Here is a 27653-nt window from a genome sequence, read left to right as displayed (position 1 = left end):
AACAAGTTCTAATGAATGCAAAAGGAATGAAGTCACATAGTGAGTGTATGCCTTTGACTACAAAGACAATCAATCGAACATTAATAACTAACATATCTAAGTACCATTTTTCACTAAAAGGAACCAGGGCTCTTTGGAGAAATAGCTGATGCCTGTGCTGGGGCAGGGAAAAGATAAAATGAGCTGTTGTGCTGGAAAGTAAAAAATGGCTCAAAACAAATGAAAGAGCTATGTCAAAAGGACACAAGAGCCAGCCTGAATGGGGGCTTCCTATGGCCAGATTCAGGATGACTAGGGCATCACACTCGTTAGGACAGTGATCAATGATGCCCTGTTAGGTAAAACAGGACTCCATGTGGGTTTACATGGATGTCTATGTCCATACATGGAGAGATTAAGTGGTAAGTGGGGAGAGGCTGTTCACTGCAGAATGCCAAGTGTTAAGTGGTGAATGTGCCGTCAGTGCTGAAGCAGGACAGTCACCATGCTGACCAGCACAGTAAGGACTATTACAAGCAAGAGTCATCAGTAGAGATGAGTCAAGTGAAGTGTGATAAGGAATGGGATCTCTACATGATCCCATGGGTTGCTGACTAGTCACAGGGAGAAAACAGCAAGCACAGACTGGAGAAGCTGGCGACACTCGCTCAGCTGATCAATCTCACTGCCTGACGAAGGTCATCACAGGGGCGCCTCGGGCCTCTGGGTCTGGGGCCAGAGAAGACAAGTCCCCTCCATTGGGTGTGGACACACCCACAGCCCGGACAGAATCCTGAGAGAATGTCACACAAATTCAACTTCAGGAAGATTTTATATAAGAGCCTGTATATAAGAGCCTGGCCTGCATGCTTCAAAAACATCAGCATCTTGGAAGATGAAGGATGGCTGAGGAACTGCCCCCAGACTTGAAGATAGAAGAGGCCTGAATACCATGTAACACAGCACGTGACCCTGGACCAGGTCCCGGACCAGAGGAGAAGATGTGCTGTCGGGGACGCAGGGGGCCACCCGACAAAGCCGGAACAGGAACTGCAGCCTGGGGGAAACACCTAGTCAGTGTCAGATTCTCTGAATTTGGTAACTATGATCATATAGGAGAACACCCCGTTCTCAAGAAATACAGTTTTAAGGGGTAGAGAGCACAATGTGTCCAACGTATTGCAAATGGTTTAGAAAAAAAAAACAACAACACATAACTTTCACAGGGAGAGAAAAGAGGATGCAACAAGCACAGTAAAATGTTAAACATTGGTAAACTGGGTATAAAGGGAATAAAGGGAATCCTCTGTATTATTCACTGTTAGTTTCAAATTATTGACACACTGACACTGGAGGACAAACACACGGGGGGCGAGGGGACTCAGAAAAGCAGCGGCGGGAACGGGGGCGGGGGGCGGTGCTTCTACCTGCAAATCTTGGCTGCATCTTACCTGTCTTCCTTGATAACATCAACAAAGTGGGCATCCGTTTTCTCCCGGATATTCTTGAACCTCAGTGGAAGGAGAGCCGACTGATCCAAGCTCACGCCTGCCCACCTGCCCTTCTCCTGTAAGATCTCGCACAGAGAGGTCTGACTGTTGGTGAGCTTCTCCTCCGGGGGAGGGCTCAGAAGTCCATTTTGCGTTTTGGAGCTGGGTCCTCCGGAGGCCTGCATCAGGACAAGCGGGGCAAACGCAGAGGCTGGCACGTGGGCCACAGTAGTGCCGTCCCCCCGATGCAGCCACACCAGAGGCCCCTGGACTGTGCCCCACACGCTGCAACCTGCACCTCCAGGTCTCTGTTCTAACCTGAGCAACCGTCTGCTTCTCTCCACTCCCCCAGCTCCTCCGGGCAACCAGGACAGTGGTATTGCAGGGAGGGCCAGTAAGGAAGTGGGGGCAGACCGAGGCTCTGGAGTTTCTCTTCTCTCACCCTGAGGATGCCCCTCTTCTCCTCAACATCCACCTTCCACCAGCTGCTGAGTCCAGCTGCCAGCCCACAGACCCTCCCAAACTCCCCTCAGCCACACACCCTCAGGTCTCATTGCTGTCAAGGAGTCCCACCAGGTCAGCATCCATCCTGCTCTTTATCTGTCTGTCCAAAACTCAGAGGACTAGAAGATGTGCAGCGATGTCACCCAGGAGGAGTTACCCTCGGAACTGAGAAGCTGACCCGACGGGCCGTCCCCTCTGGTGGGCACCCCGGGAGAGGCGCTAGCAGGGACCAGGGCCGAGAGCCGGTACCTTGGCGCTGTTCTTGGTCTCCTCCTGACAGCCGTTCTGGACCGCTCCACCTTCTGCACCAGCTTCTGACTTGGGAGTGAACGTGATTCCGCATGACAGGCAGGTCTACAAGGAGAGCACAGAGCGTAGAAGCTCACTCGGGCAACACAATCTCACTACGCAACTCAGATGAGTCCGCTGCTGTCGCAATCTGTCACACAGGAAGGGCGCCACCCAATGGAAAGTTTACTGAACGTCTCAGGACGAGTTACAAAGGAACAGGCAATGTGAACATGGAAACACATCCACACAAAGGCCTGTATGTGCATGTGCCCTAACAGCTGCTGCTCTTCAGCAGAAACAACTCAAATGTCCATCAGCAGGTGAGTGGATCAATGAAATGAGGGATGTCCATGGAACGAAACACTATTCAGCTCTCCAAAGGGATAGAGCCTTGATATACACGACAAAATGCATGAACCTTGAAAACTCGCTCAGTGAAAGAAGCCAGACACAAGAGGCCACGTATCGTAGGACTCCATCCGTCTAAAATGTCCGGAAAAGGTGACTCCACGGAGATGGAAGAGAGACTGTTGGTTCACAAAAACGAAAGGCATAAGGGGATGCAGAGTGACTTGAATGGGTGTGGGGTTTCTTTTCAGGGTAATGAAAATGTTCTAAAATTGACCATGGCGATGGCTGTACAACTTTATAAACACACTAAAAACCACTGAATTAGATGCTCTACAAGGGTGAATTGTATTGTATGTCAATTATATCTCAATAAAGCTCTTGTTAAACTAGCCGCTAACCCACACTTGAACCCCAAGCGAAGATTCTCAAGCTCCCTGGGAAGGTGGGCTGTTCTCGTAAAGCAGAGGGATGAGCTTACAGACCCAGCCCTTCTCACATGTTTGCAGAAATTAGCTGACCTCGAAAAGACCCAACACTGCCGGGTATAGTATTGATACCACACAGGGAATATAGCCTGTAGTTTACAATAACTACAAAGAGAAGATAACCTTTAAAAAATGTCAGCTGCTATACTGTACACCTGTAATTCTTGCCTGAGGAATCCCATGGACAGAGGAGACTGACAGGCTGCAGTCCATAGGGTCGCACAGAGTCGGACATGACTGAAGAGACTTAGCATGCACAACTTATATCATATTGTACAGCAACTATACTTCAATTTTTAAACAAGTACTGACCGGGATAGTATTGTGTTGGCCAAAAAGTTTGTTCAGATTTTCATACCATCGTGCAGAAAAACCCAAATGAACTTTTTGGCCAACCAAATAGAAAGGGCAGGGCTTTCGTTTCTCATAAACCAGAGTTCAAATCCCTTTTCTTTTCTGGGGGAAACTGTATTGATTCTGAGTTTAAAACAAATGAAACAGAAACCTTAGAGAAATATGTCTGCCCCGATGGAGATGTTCTCATATCTTGACATTCCCTTGATCTCTGGGGGGAGCCCCTTGTGCTTCATGAGGGTCTCACCAAGAAAGAGTGGGTGGGTTTGATCCCCTGCCCCCTAGACACACAGCAACTTGAACTATTTGCCAGCTTTGTTTTAATTGGATTAAAACACCCTACATACTGGGTTTTGTCAAGCATACAAACACCCCCTGTGAAATGTTTGCTAGATCATTAAAAGCCTGTCTCTCCCCTTGAGCAGCTGTCGGCATCTCTGACCCCAAGAAGCCCTCGCTGGGGGCTCTGGGGGCATGCCTGAATTGAGCAGCTGACATGCAGGGCAGCCTCTCTGCAGGCACAGTGGGTCAAAGCCACTGTTCTGATGACAGTAGCTGCCATGACATGGAGACACCTCAGTGCCTAGGACGTGACAATGCACCCTGTCAAGTCCTTATCCATACAACACCCGTGGTCTCGTGTGCCTGATCTCTGTTAATCCTCCTGTCGCTGCTGCGAGGCAGAAGTGACTGGCCACAGTGGGGGTCAGACTGCAGGGCTCCTGATCCCTGACCACCATGCAGCAGCCTCTCTCTGCCTCCTTTCCTAGCACAAAGGGGACCCAAGAATAATCCTAGCACTTTGATCTCCTCTGCTTCATTCTCCTGAAGTGACCCAGGCAGTTATAGCTACCTCCTGGCTCCATTAAGTGGCACCAAGGGAAGCTTCACCAAGACCAGCTAAGGTCCCCAGGACAAGGGACTGTTCGCACCGAGGAGTGTGCTGGCTGTTGCCCAGGAAACCCAAGCTCCCCTGGAGACAGGCCAGGAGCAAGCTCTGCATCTTCCCAGATTACCCCTCTCCTGCCCCTGTCTGGGATGAGAGCTCTGGAGGGAAGGTTGTAACTATTTCACTAACATACCTGAGTGCCTCTGTATTTGTTTTTAAGGCATTTCAACACACACACCCTATATTCTCTTTAGAATGTATGGCACAGAGCTATAAGATAGTTTTTTCTTCAAGGCTACTTCTCTTCACAAGATAAAACCAGCTCTAAGCCAACAGCTGTCGGCGGGGAGGGGGACAGGGAGCCCTCTCTTCTGAGAATCAAGGAGGAAACATGAGGAAAGTCCTGCTTTGCCTGCTCAGTCTCAGCAAGCCTCCTAGGACCAGGAGAAGTGTCCCTTGCCTCCTAAACTCGAGACTCAGGTAGAATGTGGCAGACAGGAGCACGCATGTAGCAAGAGCACGCATGACCCACAGGGGCCTGTGCTGAGTCCTCACAAGCACCTAGGTAACACTGTGATCGGCTCATTTCCCACCTGAGGGCACTGAGGCACAGAGAGAAGGGACTGGCCCAGAGTCACAGGTGCAGACCCCAACCACACATGTGACATCTCTGGGTGAACAGGGGCTGTCTGCCATGTGGGGCAGAGGCTGCCCAGGCTGCAACCTGCCACAGGAGGGCCAGGCACCCTCTCTAAGCTAGAAGGGTCGGCACAGGCATGCACACTCCCAAATGGATGACTGCTGATAACAAAATCCTAGAGAAAATAGAAGCCGAATATTAGAGGACGACAGAAGCAGTAATTATTACAGAAAATGAAAGGCATCCAGAAGTGGTAAGAACAGCAAGTAGACAGCCTGCAAATACTGGGGGCAAAGTAACAAACAAACGAAACACACATCTGTAAGAACCAGGCGCAAAACCTCCAAGTCATGGAGTGCAAAACTCTGGAAACCTCAGTTTCTAAGCCCTAAATGACCACTGAGTTTAATGAACGAGGCTGATAAGGCAAGAAGAGTGTCATTGTGCTGTGATGCAGTTCCATCAGAAAGTCAAAGTAAGAAAATATTTGGTATTTGGGGAAATTCCCTACATGTGCAATACTCTACTACCTGATGATGCCAATTAAATGAGCTTCCCATTTCAATTCACATGTAGTGTAGTATATAACAATAATAACTGCATTTATAACAAAACAATACAAACATAATATTTTACATGTGTATACCTAATGTTTTACTTTGAAACAATTTTAGACTGAAACAGAGTGGGAAAGACAATTCAGGGAGTTCCATACGTCCACCCCAGCTTCACCTAAAGTTAGTATTTTACATGAACCGTAGTCCAGTTATCAAAACTAAGAGCTTAACATTGGCACCGTACTATTAACCACGCTGCAGCTTAAAAAAAAAAAATACTGATTTGTCAAGATTCATTCCACTATTTGCAACAGATTTGCTTTCACTGCATATATTTTACTTCATTTATTTATTTATTTTGGCCATGGCACATGGCATGTAGGATCTTTGTTCCCCAACCAGGGATCGAACCTGTGGCCCCAGCCGTGGAGTCCTAATCTCTGGGAGTCTTAACCACTGGGCCACCAGGGAAGTCCCTGATGCAGTTTCCATTCAGATGTTCTTTTCCTGTTACAGGATCCCATGCACATTTAGTCTCCTCCAGTCTGGGATGCTTTGATGAGTCCTGGCCCTTGAACTTGGATTTATCTTATGTTTTCTCAGAAGTTTATGGAGGTTTGGGGTTTGGGGGAAGAATCCCACAGAGGGGATGCACTCTTCTCTGCACATAACATGCGGTGGTGGGGGTACACAACACAGTTGGTTTTATTCATTGTGATGCTAACCAGGTGGGCTCTGCTAGGTTTTCTACTGCCAAGTGACTCTTCTTCCCTTTATTTGTTCATTTATTGGCTGAGCTGCACAGCTTGGGCCATCTCAGTTCCCTGACCAGGGACTGAACCTGGGCCAAGGCAGTGAAAGTGCAGAGCCATAACCACTAGGTCATCAGGGAACTCCCTTAATATACTTCCCTTTAAAATGAATAACTACCTGAGGGGAGAGGCTTGCAGGCTATGCAAATGTCCTGTTTGTCCTTAAACTTTCATCCACTTCTGTTAGAACTCACCAATGGATCTTGCCTGAAGCAATTATTACTGTGATGCTCTAAAGCTGGTTTTCTTTCTCTCGTTCTTTTTATAATCTATTAGCTGGAGTTCTTCTACAAGGAGGAGCTATCAATTTATATGTGATGTGCTTCCTCCTAATTGAAGGAAACATGCACATGACTAAAACTATAGACGCAACTTGAAAAGTCCTTAAAAAAAAAAAAAAACTTACTTTGCATCTACATTTCAGAGCCAGCATTCAGATTACTATTTACTTATTTGTACAGCAGCTTCATGGAGGTACAATTCACATTGTATCTACCCAACTCACCATCTAAAGTATATAATTCAATAGTCTTTAGTATAGTCACAGAATTGTGCAATCATCAACACCAATTAACTCAGACAACTATTTACAATAAATACTTAATGTCTAAACTGATGTGGGTTCGATCCCTGGGTCAGGAAGATCCGCTGGAGGAGGAAATGGCACCCACTCCAGTATTCTCGCCTGGAAAATCCCATATGTGTATGGGATTTATGAGGAGCCTGGTGGGCTATAGCCCATGGGGTTTCGAAGAGTCAGACATGACTGAGCACTCATGCACAAACTACACACACAGACAGAGAAACAGAAAAGTCTATGACTTTTTCCATCTATTGATACAATGAAATAAAAGACCCTTACTTCCTCAAACTGGATTGAGCCTATTCATAATGATTTCACATATAAATAACAAGGAGATAAAAGAGGTGATCATTTTCTTAGTCATTTAAAAAGCCACGTCAACTGAAACAGCAGGGGGCCCCAGATGTGTGCGTGCATCAGTCGTGTCTGACTGTGCAACCCTATGGACTCCAGCCCGCCAGGCTCCTCTGTCTGTGGGATTCTCCAGGCAAGAATACTCGAGTGGGTTGCCATGCTCTCCTCCAGGGGATCTTCCTGACCCAGGGATCGAACCCACATCTCTTGCCTCTCCTGCATAGGCAGACAGATTCTTTACCACGAGAGCCATATAAGTACAATATAACCCTTATGAGCTGGAACAGGTCCTCTCTGAATCATCCCTACATGGGCAAATCCACACCACTAGCCTCATTACCAACTGCAAATAGAGAGAAAGGCCCTGTGAACACACGCCCTGGCTTCTGAATAAGGGATTAAGGCAAATGCACAAAGACCAGCCAAGCAGATGCCTCCCAGAGAGGCCTTTCAGAGGCAACATAAGATGCTCTTACAGCTCATGGGGCTCAGTGGGTGAGTGCCAGTGCTCTAGGGGACCCCCTTCCCCACAATATGGGATGCCAGGACCTTCCTGAGCAGCATCGCTCACAGCCAGTCACGCAAGAAGCCAAGGCCTGGGTGTGAAGGGTTCCCTCTGACCTAAAACCTCAGGGCCGAAGCCCTTGACCTCTGACACCACTATTGTTTCTTAGCAGGTCATCACCGTACTCAGACTATTTTATGAAATATCAGGTGGAAATTCTCCAGCTGTGAACTGGGTGATAACTTACAGACACATGGGGTATGAGTGACAGGAGCAGAAAATAAGAGCTTTGCAGGCATTCACCTTGTCTCTGTTCAGTTCTGCCCAGGCTTCCAGTGCAGCCCTCAGTCTAACTCTGCAGAGTTACAGGTCTCTGTGTGTCATTAAAAAGTTAAAAAAGCCAAAAGGAAGCTGTACTTATCTATGTCATGCCAGGCACCGTGCTAGGCACTCAGGAGAAACTGAAGTTATATAACACACGGGCCCTACATGCAAGGAGCTCACAGGAAGGTGCATAAGAAATGAAAGCACATATTTCAGGTTGCGTGTGTTATAACCAAGCAGTACAGACTAACTGAGTTAGACTTCAGAGACAGGGAGGTGGCTTTACTAGCTAGATGAATCACAGGAAACTAACGGGGCTGCAGGGCAACAGGAAGAGGGGAGTCTGTGGGGACAAGGAAGCAAGCGCATCACAGGTGAGAGGCGTGACAGGACCAGACATGTGGATTTACTCCCCGAGAGTTTATGGAACCCCTTTCCTCTAAGTCCTTGGTTCTTTCTTGAAACTGCAGCTGAGTCACTCTAACACCGAGTTCCCCTGCTGAGTTTATGATCAATCTCTCTATCCAACCTTACTCCCTTTCCTGTGCCCTCTGACCTCAATGCTGGGCTAACTGAACACGCCTCAGCCAGCATCAGGAGACTAAGGTGTTGCTGACAGTATCATTAGCGTGTTAAATTGCTGCTGTCGGCGTCACTGTCAGGTCGCTTTTTCCAGGGCAAGATGAGCCACAGACCCCCAGCCATGGGCCACCAGGGACCCCAGGCCAGAGAATCATGAACCAGAGCCATCCTGACTCCTGAAACCACAATTAAGAAATGCCACAGCACGATGACTAACTCCAGCTTCACTAGTCTTCCCTCTTTAACTCAAAGACCAAGCGGGAGTGGGTCTGAGGCTCGTCTCCTGCCGTATTGCTTGGCACCTGCAGATAAGCCCTGACTGCTGCAGACAGAGGAGTCTTTGGGCTTGGTTATAGGACTCCTTCCACAAGACAAGCGTGCCCCCAGAAGGTGCAGCTTGAAAGAAGAAATCTGCGCTGAAGAAGTCAGAGAACTCTGCACACCACTTCGCTCTCTGGAGACCTACCCATGCATGTTACCGTGCTAAAGCTCTGAGAAGGCCTAGAGCAAAGAGACACTTTCAGTGTCACTTAACCCACACTGACTTGACCGCAGAACACTTTTTCCGTACTTGACACATATGCCACCCTGAGAAACTACTGCTCAAGGGAACCTACTTGGAGAAACCCTCTCTATGACAGGCTCCTTCAGCTGGGCAGGGGTCAGAGGGATATAGGGAGATAGAAATGCCCACAGGAGCCAACTCTCGATGGCCAGGGTGGCAGCAGCAACCAAGGGAAAGAAGACTGTTGACAGAGAGAGTCTGCAGACCCTGGGAAAGAATGATGATCCAGCAAATTAGAAAAGCTCACGGTAGTGCAGATGACACAGGCGACAGGCCAGGGGCCCATGTGAGGCACCCGCCCACTCGTAGAAGGGATCCTCCCAGGGACCTGGGGCCCAGTGAGTGCTAGTGCCCTTCTGCATCGTTCAGAGACTCCTACCAGAGGGGAGGCCTTGCCTGTCAGGTGATAATCTACATGTTCTTTACAGCAGACCTCAGTTTTCTGCCTTTCAAGTCTAGGATGACAGTTCACAGCGACTCACTCAGGTCCCCGGAGAGTATGACTCTCAGTCGCATGCCCTGGCCCAACCGACGCCCAGGAACCAGGGTGCAGAGCAGGATTGTGAGGAGGGACTGTGAGTGGCAAATCCTGGCGTGGAGACCAGGCCTCCTGTCTCCTCCTGCTCCTTCCACTCCGTGAGTCTAGGAACGCTACCTTCAGGGTGTCCTTGTCTCAGGATGGGGATGTCCTGTTACACTCCCAAAACTAATCTGAGAGGATACTTCGTATGCTCTCATCATGCCCTCCGGAAAGGGGCACAGAGGTCCTTCAGGGATCACAAGATTATCTGGGAAACTTACACATGGCAATAGAGTATGCTAAATTGCTTTTGCCCAACCAGACCCAAAATATGTAAGTATGTAAGTAGATTCATAACTAGAATAAGAATGTCGGGAGGACAGAGCACCTTCCTAAGGCAACTGAGTGCAGAACTGCTGTTGCTAACGCCGCAGGCATGTAGCGCGGTGAGGTCCATGAGGGCCCCGCCCTCACATCACACACGCGCACATCATCTTAACTGGCACACAAATGCAATGAAGCGTTTACTTCTGGCTTGAGCTCTGTTTCTCTACTTGACTGCAGCCCAGTTGGAAGCCTGAGGAAACAGTTTCTCCTCCGGTAAGAAGGCCGCACTTGGAAGCCACGTTTTTTTTCACTCCCTGCTCTTCCCAGCCTGGCCTGTGCTTGGGGTCTGAGCTGCGGGGTGGGGTACGAAGGGAGCTCCTCTCTCTGACTCCTATGAGACAGCAGTCCAGGCAAAGGAGCTGGCTCCAAAGTGTGCAGGCATTGAAGAAACCTCTGCCACACCCACTGTGACACACCTGTCAGAGAGCGTGGGGGAGGAGGGGGGCTAACAGCCTATCCTCAGCAGGTGTGACTGTACCTTTCCCCTCCTGCTAGGGAACATGGGGCTAGGCCTAGAGACTGGGGCTGTCCCCCTGGGAGGAGGGGGTGCTCCTGGCATCCAGTAGGGGGAGGCCAGGGAGGCTGCTTAGCATCACACAGTACACAGGACACCCCTGTCACAAAGAGTTCTCCATCCAGAGTGTCAAAGGAGTCGAGGCTGAAGCTGACACCAGTGGTGTCGAGACTGAGAAACCCTGCACCGAGTAAACAAAGCACACGATGAAAATGATGCGTGTGTGGTCCACAAACCTGAACATGGGAACCACACACGGTATCTGGAGGAGAGGCACCACGGAGTCCAACACAGTGAAATAAGCTGGAGACTGCAGCCAAGTGCCACACCAGGATACACCAAGACCGCTAGCTTTCACCTGTGTTAATGGGTGAGGACACGCGGGAACACGCTGGGTCACAGCCACACCGGCAGGCATCGTCCTGACCACATGCCACAGTGTTATTTGAGGGCACAAAACAGTGAAGTGAAAAGGTTTTAACTGTCTCTTTAAAAAAAAGAAAGAAACAGTAAATATGTAAACTGTAAAAATAAACAAAAGGTACCACTGCAGTGGGGGAACTACATCAACCGAGGAACGACTCACATATTACAGTGATTTCGCAGGCTCACAGTCCATTGTGTTAATTCCTTGGTGGTTTGTTAGGACAGGAATGGGTGCAGCCATGCAGCCACCAGGCGATCTCTGTCCCACTGATGAACTATTAGAATGTTCTTGGTGAGCCTGCACTCTTCTAGTGAGCTATACAGCATGGGCTTTACCCACACCAACAAAACTTAAAATAGTTATAAAACACTGGATTTCAGGAGACATATGAGTACTTAAGAAAGTGGTCTCTGAAATAAGACACGAACTAGGCCTCAAAGCAAGATGCTGGGAGAATCACCTTGACTATCATCACGTTTCGTGAGCTTTCAGAAATCCCCCCAAGACATCGTAGTTCATAGAGAAAGAAAATAGTAACTCAAGTTAGAAGCAAGTCTACGTGTAAAAAGAAAATGGTGGTGCATAAAATATCATAAAAGCAAAGATACTAAAAATGCAATATGTTGCTAACCTTATACTAAATTTTTAAATGTTAAAAAAAAAAAAAATGAAAGGGCATTCCAAGTCTCTGCCACAGACCTAAAGGCTGCTTATTATTTCACATGTTCTACTGCAGAATTAATATCATGTTTTAGAAGTAGGAAAAAAAAAAAAAACTAACCTTAAGGTTATCAAAGGTTTTGACAGTCTGCGCCAAGTCACTGACACTCCCTGGCGACGCTGTCCCCTGTCCCCTAGGGCCTGAGGACACCCGCGAGCCGTCAAGGACCTCAAAGCCAGAAAGTAAGGCCTCTGAACAGCTGCAGTGAGGCTCCTTCGCTCTCTGACCCGCTATCAGGTATGTCTTCAAACCTATGGATAAAAATTACAGTCAGCACAGGTGGACACCAGCCGTGGTCGAGACGCAGCTCCGTCTTGCTCTCTATGCGGGACACTCTCCTGGAAAGTTGAGAGTAAAGTGAAAATGAGAAAAGGTCATATTTTTACTACTGCACCCGTGAGCTTCCCAGAGACACACAGCTTCACAGAGAACACCCGCCTGCAGGACACACCGTGTCTTCCAGCTGTGTTTCCTCTGAGTGGTGGCAGCTCGTGTCACATTCTGGGGCTGAAATGGGGGTTAAAAGTCCCTCCTTGGAAGGGTCTTGTGGCCTCTTTCTGCCAACGGCGGAGCCCACTGATGGTGGACCCTCTACAATTCTGGGGTTTGTTTCTATCTGTATTGTTGCTCTTCGTATTGGCCACTCTAGATGTGAGGGTCATTACAGACCGCGTTACCTACGTCAAGGACTGCCAACCACCATGAAGAGGGAGACCAGGATGTGCGCCATCGGGGAACTCAGCCCTCCCTCAATTCACATTCATCAAGTTTCTATCGGAGAAGGCAATGGCACCCCACTCCAGTACTCTTGCCTGGAAAATCCCATGGACGGAGGAGCCTGGCTGGCTGCAGTCCATGGGGTCACTGAGTCGGACTCGACTGAGCGACTCCACTTTCACTTTTCACTTTCATGCCCTGGAGAAGGAAATGGCAACCCACTCCAGTACTCTTGCCTGGAGAATCCCAGGAACGGGGGAGCCTGGTGGGCTGCCGTCTATGGGGTCGCACAGAGTCGGACACGACTGACGCGACTTAGCAGCAGCAGCAGCAGCAGTAGCAGCAGCAGCAGCAGCAAGTTTCTATGGGATCCAGACATTCATGGCAGGAACATCAGCCTATGTCAAGCTGCCATCTATGTGAATTTTATTCTCTTACCAAATCCCCATTTAAAACAAATGAAAAAAGCTGGTTAAGTGGATACTTAGCCTACAACTTTACAATGCCCACTAAAGGCTGTGGTAGCAGTATACACTCCCACGGGAAGCTGCTGTGACAGGTGGTGGGCCCTGCCCTGGGTGTGCAGGACTATCTGCTGGGAAGGTAACAAGGAACAGCTTTTCCAGATGGAACCCAAGGGCTTTCTGAAAAAGAAGCAAGCCTGACTGAAAGAAATCCATTGTTAGTCCTTACTGGAATTTGACCCAGACTGTGAATTTATGAAAGGGGGTGACAATGTGATTTATTCAATAAATATTTATTTTAGGCCTGGTGTATGCTGTACACAGAGAATAAAATCAGAACAAAGCAGGGTTCCCATCTTAAAGAGTTTAAGCTGCAGCAGAAGGCGGTAAAGAAAAGCCATCATGGAGACACTCAATCAAGAGGTGGCCAGTGTCTACACTTCTGAATCCATAGTTTCTCTCAATCAATTTATATTTAATAAATACTCTAAAATTAATCAAATGACCCTGGGACTACTTCCTCAATAATCCTTAATCATTTTATAGTTAAACCATCTCGCCACTTCATCTTTCTTTCTCTCCCTCCCTCATTGTAAAATACTGTATGGTGTACTTTTTTTTCTCATGTATGTTTCTAAGTCAACTCTTCTGAGAATCTGTTAAAGACACTGAGGACTCCTAAAGACACCCAGGAGTGCAGCCAACTCAGAGGTTGGAATCCAAAGACTGAGATAAATAATTTTAGATACTGACTGACTCCAAGGAGAGTGTTAAATGCTCACTCTTAACCTGAGGTCCTGAACTTCCATGTATTTTTTCCCCCAAAAATATACAGCCCAAATATGTATAGGATTAGTCACAGTCCTGACTGACTGTGCATAAACTAGAGAGGGACGTTAACTAGAATACCTCTGCCCAGGGATGCAGGGCACAGCACCAGCTACACAGCACGAGCTCTGACGCCTGCCTTGCGGGGGACACCCCTGAGGCTTGTTGCTGTTCTCGCTCTGAATTGTGGCTACCGAGCTGCCACTCGGTAGCAAACGTGTATCAGGAGCCTCTGTTTATGATGCACTGTGATCATGCTGGGGGGGCAAGTGTGAACACAGCGGCCATGGCCCTCCCCATACAGGGCGGCTCCTGCAGGGGGACCTTGAGAAGACTCAGTGGTTCAGGGAGGCCTCCTGGGTGACGTCTCCTCCATGCTGAAGAAGACACGATAAAGAAAGGCCAGCCCCGTGAGAGCCACTAGGACCAGGACTGGGCTGGGGCAGCCATGGTCAGGCCATGGATGTCGGCAGAAAAACTGGGGAAGTGGCCTCCAGAAAGGGAGTGTTTGGCGGGCAGAGGCGGGGATGGAGGTGAGTGTCACGTGGCTGGAACAGAGGACGTGTGGGGGAGAGGGGTGGTCACAGAGGAGCTGGAGTCCATGCTCTGTGCTGGGCAGGACAACTCCAGGAATCTTCACACTGGGGCAATGGGGAGAAGGTGGAAGAAGCAGGCAGGAGACTGAGGAAAATCCGGGGAGCCCTGGCCACAAGTGGGTGCGGAGGGAGTCAGGGGACAAGGCAGGTGGGAGACAACTGCGGGGGCAGAAATCTGCTCCCCAGAGTGTGGGGCAGCAGGCAAGGCTTCACGGCAGGCAGGTGTGATGGGTGAGGGCACGTGGCTTCCGAGGGCGGGGGAGCCCAGGGGTTCAGGCTCCGTCCCTCTGACACATGTGACTGGGTGAGACACTTCATGGCTCTGCGTCCCGCTGAGAACAGGACTCACCCCACAGGGCTGACTCAAGGATTAAATGATTAGCACACGTGCGGCCTTCACAGCAGTGCCTGGCACACGGCAAAAAGTCAGTAACATTAGCTACTATTATCAACCAGTGTGTTTGGCCTGCTTATCGCTGGGAGTCTTTTTTTACGCTCCTTCTGTGTACAAAAGCATTTGGAGGACTGTTAAATCAATAACTGCTCCAAATTTTCTCCTAACTTGAATTTTCCTCTGGGGAGCCCCTAGTGACCAACCTGTATTAGTAACACAGCAGCCCTAGTATTCCAAAGGACAGACACATGGATGTGTGACCAAATCAGTGACCAAATTAAGCAACTTTCAATTTATGCTTCAATATGAAAAGTTTAAAGTGAAACCTTCTGCTGAAATCGGAGTGGCAAGTGTGATACAGCCAGGCCGGATGTGAACTATCCCAGGGAAGGTACTTGGTCCAGGTGACTGGGCTGCAGCCCCTTTAAAGTCTTCAGTCAGGAGAGGTCATAAGACATAAGGATTTAATGAGTAACCACACAGAGAGAACCAGGGGTCCAAGTTCGTTAGGACGGCTCTCTTTGAGTGGAAGGTCAAAATAAGGCAGCTGAATTATTTATTTTCTTACGTACAGTGTAAACAGGAGAACAATTAATAAGATTTCTTATATTCTTTCCTGGTAATTGACTTTGAACCTCACCAGCGTGGATGCCTTCCATTGGCTTAATTTCATAGCAACTAGAGAAGGTACCCGGAGCTTCCGACGGGCAGAACTGTCATCTGTGGCTGCATGTGCTCAAGAGGCTGACGTGGTCAACAATCTTAACTATAGCATCAATTCTTTGAGGAGAAAACCTAAGCCTTGCACACAACTCATGTCTAGTTTTCGTGAGCTGAGTGTAATTTGAGTGCGTGCCAACGTTCATTTTGGAAAAGAAAGACGATTCTGGCCTCTTTATTTCGGTCTTTTTCTGCAGGACTTTTGCTCTGGAGGGGATATCCCAACCCAAGAACCAAGGACATGAGTGTCAACCCGAAAGAAAAGAGGAGACTAATCAGGAAGGAAAGAATGCCTGGAGGAGTGACCTTGGGAGTTAAGAGGCGTGACACAGCAGACGCCTGGGAGCTTAAAACAATAAATGTAAGGGGAGGCCATTGGTTTGGGCTAATTCATAACCAAACAGTCTAAAAACTCACTTCACTTTGTAAAAATTTTTCCTCCTAACTAGGTCTGTGCTGACCAAGTAGCACGAGGATTATTTAAACTAAAATGCAGTCAGTCAACACAGAAAATAAAGACTAAAAGTGTTCAACCTTAATCTACCAAATAACCAGGGCCTACAAAATTATAGATATTTCATAACTATCTATTGCTTCTGCTTAAGAAGGCCAAAAGTTTTGGTGGGGGAAAAAAAAGTATTTTCCATCTTGTTAACATCAAAACATTGTGGATGGGCCTAAGCCCTCTCTACTCCTACAAGAAACAATTAATTAATTGCAAGGAGGGGATTCATCCTGATTGTCGCAACACTTGACAATAAATCATAAGTTCTCAAGATAGCAAATGGTTGTGGGTGAAACTTACCCTCTTCTTAAAAAGTGAAGTGCTGGGCACTGTGCCTACATGGCTTGATCTTGACTACACTTTAGCCCAACCCACAAACTCTTACAAGAACACACATGTGCACACGCTTGCCCCACACCTGCTCCTGCGGCTGGCGTCCCCTGTGCCAGCCTCCATTTTTTGCAGGAATGGGTACATGTAACGGCCAAAGGTGAGTGACCAGGCAGTCACCTGGTGACCACGTTCCCGTGAGCTGTCTTCTGAACTTTCTTACTTGGCAAGAGGAAGTGCTACCCTGCTCAATGTTGGAAACCAGTGCAGGGAGAGGCCAGTGTAACCACCTTCAAAGACCCACTCCCTCCACCTCTAAGAAGCTCCCGAATTAGGGTTTAATATCACACGTCTTCAAAAGCTACAAAATGAGTTCTTTGAAAGACAGCATTTGGCTGTTTATGGAAACAGTCTGCCAGGTACTAACCATCTCTTTCATTCATTGGCTCATTCTCACATTCACTTACCCAGCAAACAAAATATTTATTGAGTAACCTACTGAGGGCAGGGACCTGGGCTGAGTGTTGAAAGAAATGGATAAGAAAAAGGACTGCTCCAGTGTTCGCAACAGTGCAGATGAAAACTGTGACCTAAAATGGAAATACAAGTCACCTAATGATGACCCACTTCACAGGGCTGATGTGAGGATTAAAGGAGTCAGTGCTTCTCCTCAGGGCAGCTCCAGGAGCACTCAAGAGGAACTCAGAGTAGACCGAGGAAGGGCATGCAGTAATGCTCACGAAGAGTTAAATGGGAGGACAGGAGGCTGGCGGTGAGGGTGAGGACAGTGACCACCGACAGGAAGAGAGAATCATGTGAAGTCAAGTCTGTGCTGGCAGGAGGTTCGCCAGTGACAAAAGGCATATTTACAGTGAGTTTGAGAAAACAAAAGGAAAGTGAAGGTCTATGATAACTATTCTGGAATACTACATATGACAGAATTTAACAATCAGAAGAGACTACGAAACAAGACAGCTAGAAGGAAAGGTGTCAGGAACTAAGACGAACTGACTACTGCTGCTGCTGCTGCTAAGTCGCTTCAGTCGTGTCCAACTCTATGCGACCCCACAGACAGCAGCCCACCAGGCTCCACCGTCCCTGGAATTCTCCAGGCAAGAATACTGGAGTGGGCTGCCATTTCCTTCTCCAGTGCATGAAAGGGAAAAGTGAAAGTGAAGTCGCTCAGTCATGTCCGACTCTTAGCGATCTCAAGGACTGCAGCCTACCAGGCTCCTCCATCCATGGGATTTGCCAGGCAAGAGTACTGGAGTGGGATGCCAGTGCCTTCTCTGGAACTGACTACTAATGAACTGTTATTCACCTAACAGTGACCCTGAGTGGCCATCAGACATAGGTGAGCATGTCAGGTCACGTCTGTGGCAGTTACAGGAGACACAGACTGTACTCTTCCCCCTAGAGACCTGAGAAATACTAGCTAATTTTAAGATTTTAACTTAGTAGTTAAACTAATAGTTTAAAAATTAATTTTAAGAGTTGCAGATTTGCACACAGGACACAGACAATGGAAGATAGGTTCTAGAAAATAGATAAATAGGAGATTTAATTTAAGATCTGGGAATAAGTGGCAGCTAAATAATTGAAAAATAAAACCCCAAAAGGGGAATATATTGAAATGGAAATAAAGCTATAGGACACTAAGTGAAAAAAGCCAGACACAAAAGGCCATGTCTGACATAATTCCACTGATGTGAAGTGTCCGGAACACGGAAATCCACAGAAAGTAGCCTAGTGGTGACCAGAGGTCTCGGGGTTGAGGGATGGGGAGTGCCTGTTAATGGGCCAGGGTTCCCTTTGGGGGAAAGGATGAAAATATTCTAAAGTTAGATGGTGGTGACGGTTGCACAACTAAGAATACTCTAAACACCACTGACCTGTATACTTTGGAAGTGTGAACTGTACAGTATGTTAATTATACCTCAGTAAGGCTGCTTTTTTTTTAAACAACAAAAACTACATGAACATCAAGATGCAACAGTCCTGAGATTTGGAGGAGAAATGAAAAAAAAAAAAAAAAGCCAGTAAGAAATACACTGTCCTTGGTAATTCAAGGTAAAGGAGTGGGCAGTAGCAGGTGAAACAAAAATATTACAAAGAAAGGCTTGGAAGTAGATAACACAGTAGAGCTAGGATGGAAAAACATATAAATAAGAAATAAGGCTAAACAGCCTTGAAGAACTAAAAATTCAACATGGCAAGAGTTCAGAAGTCTGGGAGAGATTAAACAAAACACAACAGAAGTTTGACCTTCACGAGATATCTCCAAGAATCAGCAAATTTGCAACACTCATTGCTACAGGCCAGTCCAGAAGAGCTGGGCTGACACCCAGGTTGTCTTCCTAGATCACTGACGCCAACGCCCCCCAGACAACAAGAGCTCACCACTCTGCACAACAAGCCTGCCTGAGCAGCGGGGCCGCAGCCTCGCCACGCCATGGCAGATGGTGGGGCTCTGCCAGCCCCCCAGCACTGCCGCTCCCCTCTCACCCACCAGGACCTTCATCTGCAGAGGCAGGGGAGCCACTACGGAGACACTTCCCAGGAGTATCTACAGCTGGGACGGAAGGCAACGCTGACAGCTTCACGCTGACTCACCTGGAGACTTCATCTTATGCAAAAACCAAACCCCACAGTTCTTCCCACTCCTGACTAGCCTTTCCTAGGAGTGATGGCGCGGGGCCGTCACCACCTGTTCCTTCGTGGGAATGTTTATGCAGGCTCTGGCAGGCTCCCAGATCACACTTCCAGCACAGTCACACGCCTGCTGCGTGTGTCCTCACTTTCCAAGTCAACCAGTTTTCAGGTCACATCAAAGTTTTCTCTCTTTCGATGAGTGTTTTGCATACCAGCTGGAATGCCGCCAGAAACGGTTTCCCAGATGGCATTTTCTTGCCAGAGGCAGACTTGCGCAAGCCCAGAACTGGGAAACCCCAATCTCTACTTCCTGATCAGGAAGCAATATCGTCTTGGACATCTCCGGCTTCTCTAATTTCACTTCAGCACTAGAGGTGGTCTTTCTTTTTCAGATCTTTCTCAGCTGTGTTTGTGTGGTCTGTCCTTGATAACCTGAAAAGTGTTGCCAGGCAACAGAAGAGAGGTCGAGAGCGCACCCCTCCATGGGGTAGGGGGTCACTGGCCGGGGGTCCCTTCTCCCATGCTAGCCTCCCACTATAATTCCTGCCTCGAGAAAACCACAGCTATGATGTAGACTCCCAGAGGCAAACTGAAAGTGAAACCAAGGCAGGGAGTAGTGAGTGCCCACCTGTGAGAAGAGGTCAAGGGACAATGCAGGGGGCACATGGACACGCAGAGATGCGACTTACATAAAAATGTGGCCTGGAGCTGCAGGAAACAGCCTCTCATGCCCAAGAAGGGTGGATGAACCTTGACAAGTCCCCTCGTCTAAGGGTGGAGAGTGGGGCTTTACTAAAGGAGAGGCAGACCCAGGCAGAAAGCCAGGGGCTCAGACTTCCTGGGAAGTGGGGGCAGACACTCCAGCAAGCAGGTCCCTACACAGTAGAAGTGCTGGCCCAAAACCCCACAGCTGAGTGCATGGACAAGAGGAGGCATGAAGAGCAGCTGGCGTCACAGGAAAGAAAAATGTGTTATTCCCAACAACACCAAAAAATGGGCTTTCTGGGTGGTGCAGTGGTAAGGAATCCACCTGCCAATGCAGGAGACATGGGTTCAATCCCTGGGTTGGGAAGATCCTCCAGAGAAGAAAATGGCAACCCACTCCAGTTTCCCACCTGGGAAATCCCATGAACCGAGAGCCTGGTGGGCTATAGTCTGTGGGGTCACACACAAAGAGTCGAACACGACTAACAGCTAAACCACTATCTTAAAAACACAGAAATACAGTTTGAGGAGCTAATGTAAACTGTGGTGACAACAGTTGAGAATACCATATTATATAACTGAAATCTATTAAGTGACTAGAACTTAAATGTTCTCTCACACACAAACACAAAAGATAAATACATGAGATGATAAACGTGCTAATTAACTAGATGGGGGAATCCTTTCACAACATATTCATATATCAAATTACAACTTATACTTCACATATCTTACAGTTTTATTTGTCAATTATACCTCAATAAAGCTGAAAAAATTTAAGGAAAGAAAAACCCACAGAATTGTACCAAAATATTCACAGGGCAATAGAACTATGGAAAACACTCTCCATATTAGATTTTTTCTTATTTACTTACTTATTTTCTTATTTACTTACTCCAGTTTCCCTCCTGGGAGCTCTTGTGTTCCTATTCCTCTGTGTTCCCGCCTGTTTTAAATAAGCATGAGGTTTCGAATTTATGACAAAATTTCTTAGACATAGAAATATGTAAGGAAAAGTAGGCTGGAGACTTGGAGTCCCTCCAGTCCAAGGAGCACAGGGTCACCTGCACCATCCAGGTCACCTGCAGGCCTTCCCCACCCGATTCCTCGCCCCCACCCCCACAGAGCACAGAACCATCCTGAACGCCAGGGTCAGGGGCTCCTCCCCAAGTGTTTCTTCAGGTTTTCACTAAGTACGTATGTAATGCTAACAATACTCAGCATTAATATATTTTTTTTGCCTTCACCTAAATATTATTTTATAAGTATTCTTCTAAAAGTTGCTTTATTTGGTGTAGCAATATGTTTGAGAGTCATCAATACTGAAACATGTGATTCACATTCATTTATTTTCAACACTATAAAATGTCCCACTGGATAAATACATCATTAGTCAATAAAGAAAACCTCCAAGTATTACATTAATTAACACCAATGATAAAGCCTGTGCTCTCTTAAAAATGAGAGAAATATGATATATCAATAAAGACATGCTGAATGCAAAAATGCCACTGATTCAAAGGATGTGTCATAAATATACATTTAAGAAAGAAACGGAACTTGTGAAGAGAAATGGAACTAGTTAAAAGAAAAAAAAATCAGAAGAGGAGCTCAACGATGGAAGAAAAGTTGCCCCCAAAAGGTCAAAGAAATCCAACTCAGCTAAGATGGCAGGCCAGGCACCACAAAACCGTACTGAAATAGAAAAAAACAAACTAGAGAAATGAGAGGAACTCCTCAGACTGTGAGTTAAGGAGGCTGAGGCGACAACTCTGTTTCCCTGGTTAAGAGACCCCTTGGGGCTGCTCTAGAGTTAGGTCACGTGCCTTCCACTCTTCAGCCACGCACAGCTGGGCTGGGAGGAACAGGAGGAGAAGGTTCCAGAAAACTGAAGAGGCTTTCAGAGGGTTGATGAGATAATACAGGAAGAGTACTACTGGGGTGTGTAAAGAAGGTAGCCTTGGCAGTCCAAGAGAACTGTCTTTGATGAAGGAAATGTCCTACAGCCATCGGTTCAGGAGTCACAAGCCACCAAGCACTCAAAATGTGGCTGTACGGGTGAAATACTAAATTTCCAATGTTCTCTCCTTATAAATTATAGATAGCTACATGTGGTTCGCTGCTACCACCACTGAACAGTGAAGATCTAAATCCTTCCTTATTAGAGAACCAGAATGAACTGGCAACAGAAAACGCCTTATCTTTATTAACTAGAGAAGAGGTATAGGATTTAAATTTTTTTTTAAATAGCTGGAGAAAAGAGGAAAACTAAATGTGAAACCAGTATGAACTTTTTTATAGATGACATTTAGTAGCAAACACAAGGGGCAAATTACTCTCAACACCAAGAGCAGCAATGGCAAATTGGAAAAGCAGGGTAGAAATAGATACTATATAGAAACAGAAATTGACAGCAAACAAAACGGTAGGCAATCTTTAAGAACAAAAAAACAGGAGAGCTTGGAAATTTACTTCATGATTCCTAAAAGCAGTTAGTAAAACACTGAGCTCGGTGATCTTTCACACTCATTAAAAGCAACACATGTAGTAAAACACGCCCTTGAACAAATGACCATCCGGCAGGGGGTGGGTTCTCTGACTGCAACAGCCTGAATGTTGAATTAGGCACACAGCCATGATGTTAATGGGTTTGTCACAAGCGGCCAAGGCCAGGCCAGAGGAGGCGTCTCAGGAGCCGTATTGCTGACCGGCCCTTGCAACCCCAGGCAACTTGTGAAGCAGGTAAACTGACCCTGGTCACCTCGGCCAACCTCCCCTCTTTCTTTTCCTCCCAGGTCCCCTCTGTCCTGTCACCTGCTGGCTGAACGTCCACTGGTGCCCAAGGAATCAAGGGTCCCAGGGGGCTGTGATATCGCCATGACAGGAGAGAGGGGGGAGCCCCGGGGACTCTCACGAGGCAGCTGCCCGCAGTGATCAAGGAACTCACCCTGCAGCTGGCTGACCTGCATGGTGTGCCTTCCTGATGCAAATTCGGTGACAATATCTGGTCCCCCGTCATAGCCCAGAAACTCTGGGGTCACCAACAGTCAGGCACAGATTCTGCCAGGCACCGCAGGAAGGGACCTCCACGCCAAGGGCAAGTCCCAGGTCCCAGTGTAAAGCTGAGCTTCATCTGGAATCATCATGAAACACAGCATTCCCGCTGGATCCTCTGAAATACTTTAAGTTCCTTGAGGACCCGTACTGACACCTTCCAGAGACCGGATGGTTCTCAATCTGATCCACCCCAATGGCCCTATGTTATCTCATTTTTACTACATACTTCCCTTGCAGTGTCCTCTATTACTTTTCTGAATAAAATTAAATTCATGGACAATACGCAACCTTCACCACCGAGATTGTCAGCCACACCTCTACCCATCTCCTACTGTGTGGCCTTGTGTCAAACAGCCTTGGGACACACACAGCAGGGAGTGCCCAGGAAAATGGGTGCCGGGCCACGGCAGGGCCCCTGCCCCACAAGCTGCCAGAAGTCCTGCAGTTCTCGTCCCACACCTCCCCCTGCCAAGGGAGAACCAGCTGAAAGAAACAGAAAAGACTGAAAAATTCCACGATGGAGAATTGATAACCTGAAAGACTGAAAAATTCCACAATGCTGCATACGCATCTATTACATAATTGTATATATAATGTGTGTGTGTGTGTGTGTGCATGTATGTGTATATCTGCAGCAATTTTAAAAGGAAAAGATTCTGAACTTATCCTCCTCACTCCTTCAGCAAATAATGAGCTCCTGAGATCTGCCAAGCATGAGGCAAGGCCCACTACATATGCTCTTAATACCGTACATGGCCTCTCCCTTACTCATCTGAGGACCAACAGCACTGGCTTGAAGGCCTCGCACACGCGGCATGCAAACACGTCAGGAGCTGACCGCGCCCCTGCAGCAGTGGCTCATTCACATGGCATGAAAATCAAGCGAGGACAGAACAAAGCACTGAAAGTACTGTGCTTTCTCTCAACAGGAACAAGAAGTCACTTGTCTACTGATTCTATCTGAGCAACCACTATATGCCAGGTGAACGCTAATGACAAAACCGTGTGCAGCACAGACCACTGTCCCTGACCCCCTGGAACCAGGAGTGAAGAATAAACAGTCAGCTGCACCACACTCGAGCAGAGCGAGGGAGGATTATGGCCTGGGTGAGGCTGGAGCCGCAGGCAGGGTTGGACCCAGCGGGCGCAGCCTGAGTCAGCACGGGAAGACCTCGGCAGAGTTTTAAGTGTGGGTGCACACAGCCCAATTTTCTCTGTTTTTATTTTCATTTTAATTTTTTAAAACTTTTAGTTTGAAGTAGTTTTAGACAATACAGAAAAGTTACAAAAAGAACTAGGAGTTCCCTTCTATTCCTCACCCATCTTGTCCTAGTGTTACTGTCTTATTGTGCAACGTCAAACATAGAACAAGGGGAGGGAGGTGGGAGGGGGGTCCAGGATTGGGGGACACATGTATATCTATGGCCAATTCATGTTGATGTATGGCAAAAACCATCACAATATTGTAAAGTAATTATCCTCCAATTAAAATAAATGAATTTAAAAAAACATAGACCAATAATCAAGAAAAGGAAATCAACGTTGGTATAATATTGCTAACTGGGCTACAGAGTTTATTCAAATGTCACCAATGTTCGATCTGATTTCTGTTCCAAGACCCTACCCAGATCCTGGCTGGCTGGGACAGGTGAATGGCTGGAAGGTATCGAGAGCCAGCAGCAGCTTACCCTGATGTTGCTGCTGTGACCCAAGCGGAGGGTCAGAGTGGCCCGGCCTGGGGTCACTGCTGGGTGGAAGCAGGCAGATTCATGACACAACTTCCAGGCAAAAGCCACAGGCTGGACGTGGGGGTGAGGAAGGGGAACAAGGCTGACTCCCCATGTTCCACCTTACTCGCTGGCTGAGGAAGACCGGGGCAGGCACGGGTTTGAGGGGAAAGATCAGAAGCTCAGTTCTGGACCCTTTAATTATAAGACGCTTGTGAAATCCCCCAGCGAGGACGTCAAGGAGGCAGTCACACTGTCCCAATCAGATCCAGATCAGAGATGAGATGTCCCTACTACACCCATAGATGACCTCTGATGTCAAGAAGTGGTGGGGGAGGGAATCCAGCAAAGAAGTCCAAGGAAGAAAGTCAGACAAACAGGATTCTGAGGAAGCCAATCCAGAAAAAGGAATGGGCCACTCTGTCAAATGCTGCTGAAAAGCCATCCTGGGGTGGGCAGCACAGAGACTGGCAGTGCCATGCCAACCAGGGATGCACCTGGTTAGACTCGGTGGGTTGAGTGGGGAGTGGGGAAAGCACATGTCAATCCTTCAGAGAAGTGTGGTCATGATGTGTGGCAGAGAACTGAGGTGATATGGCATTCTGGGGGGGATCTGTGCTGGGCAGAGGCACTCAAGAAAGCTCTAGCTGACGGGGTGGTCCAGGAGAGTGGGGAGGTTAAAGGCGCAGGGAAAGGAAGGCAGCTCAAGGAGCAATGCTGCTGAAAAGGGGAGAGAAGACAGAACCCATAACTCAAGTGAAGGGGCTAGGGAATTACCAGGAGGAGGCAAACATCTTCTGTAAAAGGAAGAAGAACCAACTTGACGTAACTACTTGTAGGCTTTTCGGGAAGGAAGTGGGAGCGGGCACAGGACTCTCAAGGTTTGGCTGCGGCTGTGGGGATGTCATGTCAGGTTCAGGCTGGCATACACACTCTCAAGGGTGGGTACCTGGAGTCATGAAAGTGACAGTGCTACCAGCCAGACAAATGGCAGGGGGGGCTGGCTCTTTCAGGACAGCACTTGAGGGCAAAGAAAGAGCAAAGGCACAGGTGACGTATTTAAGTACCTGATGAATAAATATAGAAATGAATGAGTGAACAGACGAGTTGACGTGCTAATTCGCCAACTGACAAACTGAAGCCTATTTGAAGGTAGAGTAAGAGACAACAGGAGAGAGAACTAGTGTGATGGGCTGTGGATGCCCAGAGGTGACGTGGGCAAAGGACTCTCGCAGTCAATGGTGAAACAACAAATAATCTATTTTCTGTAAAGGCAAAAGGGTCTGAATAGACATTTCTCCAAAGAAGATATACAAATGACCAGTAAAGCATGTGAAAAGATGCTCAACATCATTAGCCATCAGGAAAACGCAAATCAGAACCACAATGAGCTATCATGTCACACCCATTAGGATGGCTATAATTTAAAAGACAGACAATAACAAGTGCTGACAGGGATGAAGAGAAACTGCAGTCTTTATACACTGCTGGTGGGAAAGTAAAATGGGACAGCTGCTGTGGAAAACACACTGGCAGTTCTTCAAAACGCTAAATATTTGAGCTCCCAGTGATTCTACACCTAGGTATCAGCCCAAGAGAAATGACACACATGTCCACACAAACACTTGTGTACTAATATCATAGTAGCATTATTCATAAAAGTCCCAAATGGAAACAACCCAAAAGTCCATCAACTGATGGTCTAGACACACGATAAAATATTCAGCCACAAAAAGGAATGGAGTTTTGATCCATGCTACACCATGGGTGAACCTTGAATCTTATGCTAAATGAAGGAAGACAGTCACAAAAGATCATATACTATATGATTCCATTTCTACAACATGACCGGAAGAAAAACAAGGGGGAAGGCTTGTTTTACAGGAATCCAACAGGTCTTACAAAACTACATCAGTTAAGTAGAATATCAACAAAGGGGCAGACAAATATTAATAGATGAAAGGGCAAAGTGTTCAGGAACAGATTCACACATATGGACACAATTTATGACAAAAGCAACACGGCAGAGCATGGGGAAAGGATGGCCTTTTCAAGGACAGTGCTAAGCTCTGAGTGGATACCTGTTGCTTCCTTTACAGCCAGCCTCAATGTTCTAGGCTGGTAAATATACACGTGGAAAGCTACTCAATATCATTAGCCACTTAGGAAATGCACACTAACACCACGAGCTGGGACTTCTCTGGTGGTCCAGTGGTTAAGAATCCACCTTGCATTCTATAAATCAATTATCCTTCAATTAAAAAATAAACAAATTAAAAAAAAGAATCCACCTTGCAATGCAGGGGACATAGGTTCAATTCTTGGTAGTGGAAATATGATCTCAAATGCCATGGAGCAACTGAGCCTATGCACCTCAACTACTGAGCCCAAGTATTATAACAAAGATCTTGTGTGCCACAACTAAGACTCAGCACAGTCAAATAAATAAATATTTTTTTAAAATTCATACTAGATTGAACCACATGAAATTGCCAGAATTTGATCATTGGGATCTCTAATCTCATAGTAAAAAGGCAAGACCATAGTGGGAGAAAACATTTGTCTCACATATCACTGACAAAGGATCAGTAGCCTGAATATAAAGAGCTTCTAAAAATCAATAAGAAAACCAAACAAAACCAAACCAGACCACTCCATGGAAAATAGGCAAGCTACTCAAGTACACACTTGACAAAAGAACAAAACCAGATGGCTGGCTGACGTAAGAAAAGGTACTTGACCAAGGAAACGCGAACCAAATCAGGGAATCACAAGTTAAAGCTACCAACAGAAACTTCACACACCAACCAAAGTGGCTAAAGCCAGACAGATTGACAGTGCCCGTGAAGACATGGGGCAGCATGAGCTACTGGTGGGAGAAAAAATCAGTAAATTCGCAGTTGGGTGTCAACTGTCTACTAAAGTTGAAGATACTCATATTCTATGACCCAAGACTCCCATTCCTGGATGGCTATTTACCCAAAAGAAATGCATGCAAGTGTCTCCAGGACACAGCACAGACGTGTTTGCAGGAGTTCAGCAGGAGTCAGGATGGACCAGCCACACGTCCATCAACAGGACAGACAGAGACGGCAGTACAGATACAGAGAGCACTTCATAGCAG

The 27653-nt window shown here is 47.2% G+C and overlaps 1 protein-coding gene across 3 annotated transcripts in view; it reads right to left on the bottom strand.

Annotated features, from left to right (window-relative positions):
- The window catches only part of ADCY9 (adenylate cyclase 9), a 103140-nt gene that overhangs the window by 25431 nt on the left and 50056 nt on the right, over positions 1 to 27653 (bottom strand). For all 3 annotated transcript variants that reach the window (XM_081554913.1, XM_081554915.1, XM_081554914.1), the window contains 3 exons: positions 11895 to 12085; positions 2223 to 2327; positions 1431 to 1648 (listed from right to left, as the gene is read on the bottom strand). In XM_081554913.1, the coding sequence (XP_081411039.1) occupies positions 1431 to 1648; positions 2223 to 2327; positions 11895 to 12085 (514 nt within the window). The remainder of the gene's footprint in view (positions 1 to 1430; positions 1649 to 2222; positions 2328 to 11894; positions 12086 to 27653) is intronic.

This window comes from Giraffa tippelskirchi, chromosome 13, assembly GCF_054371585.1.
Source record: "Giraffa tippelskirchi isolate mGirTip1 chromosome 13, T2T-mGirTip1v1.2.pri, whole genome shotgun sequence".
NCBI lineage: Eukaryota > Metazoa > Chordata > Mammalia > Artiodactyla > Giraffidae > Giraffa > Giraffa tippelskirchi.
This window is presented reverse-complemented; position numbering and strand designations above follow the sequence as displayed.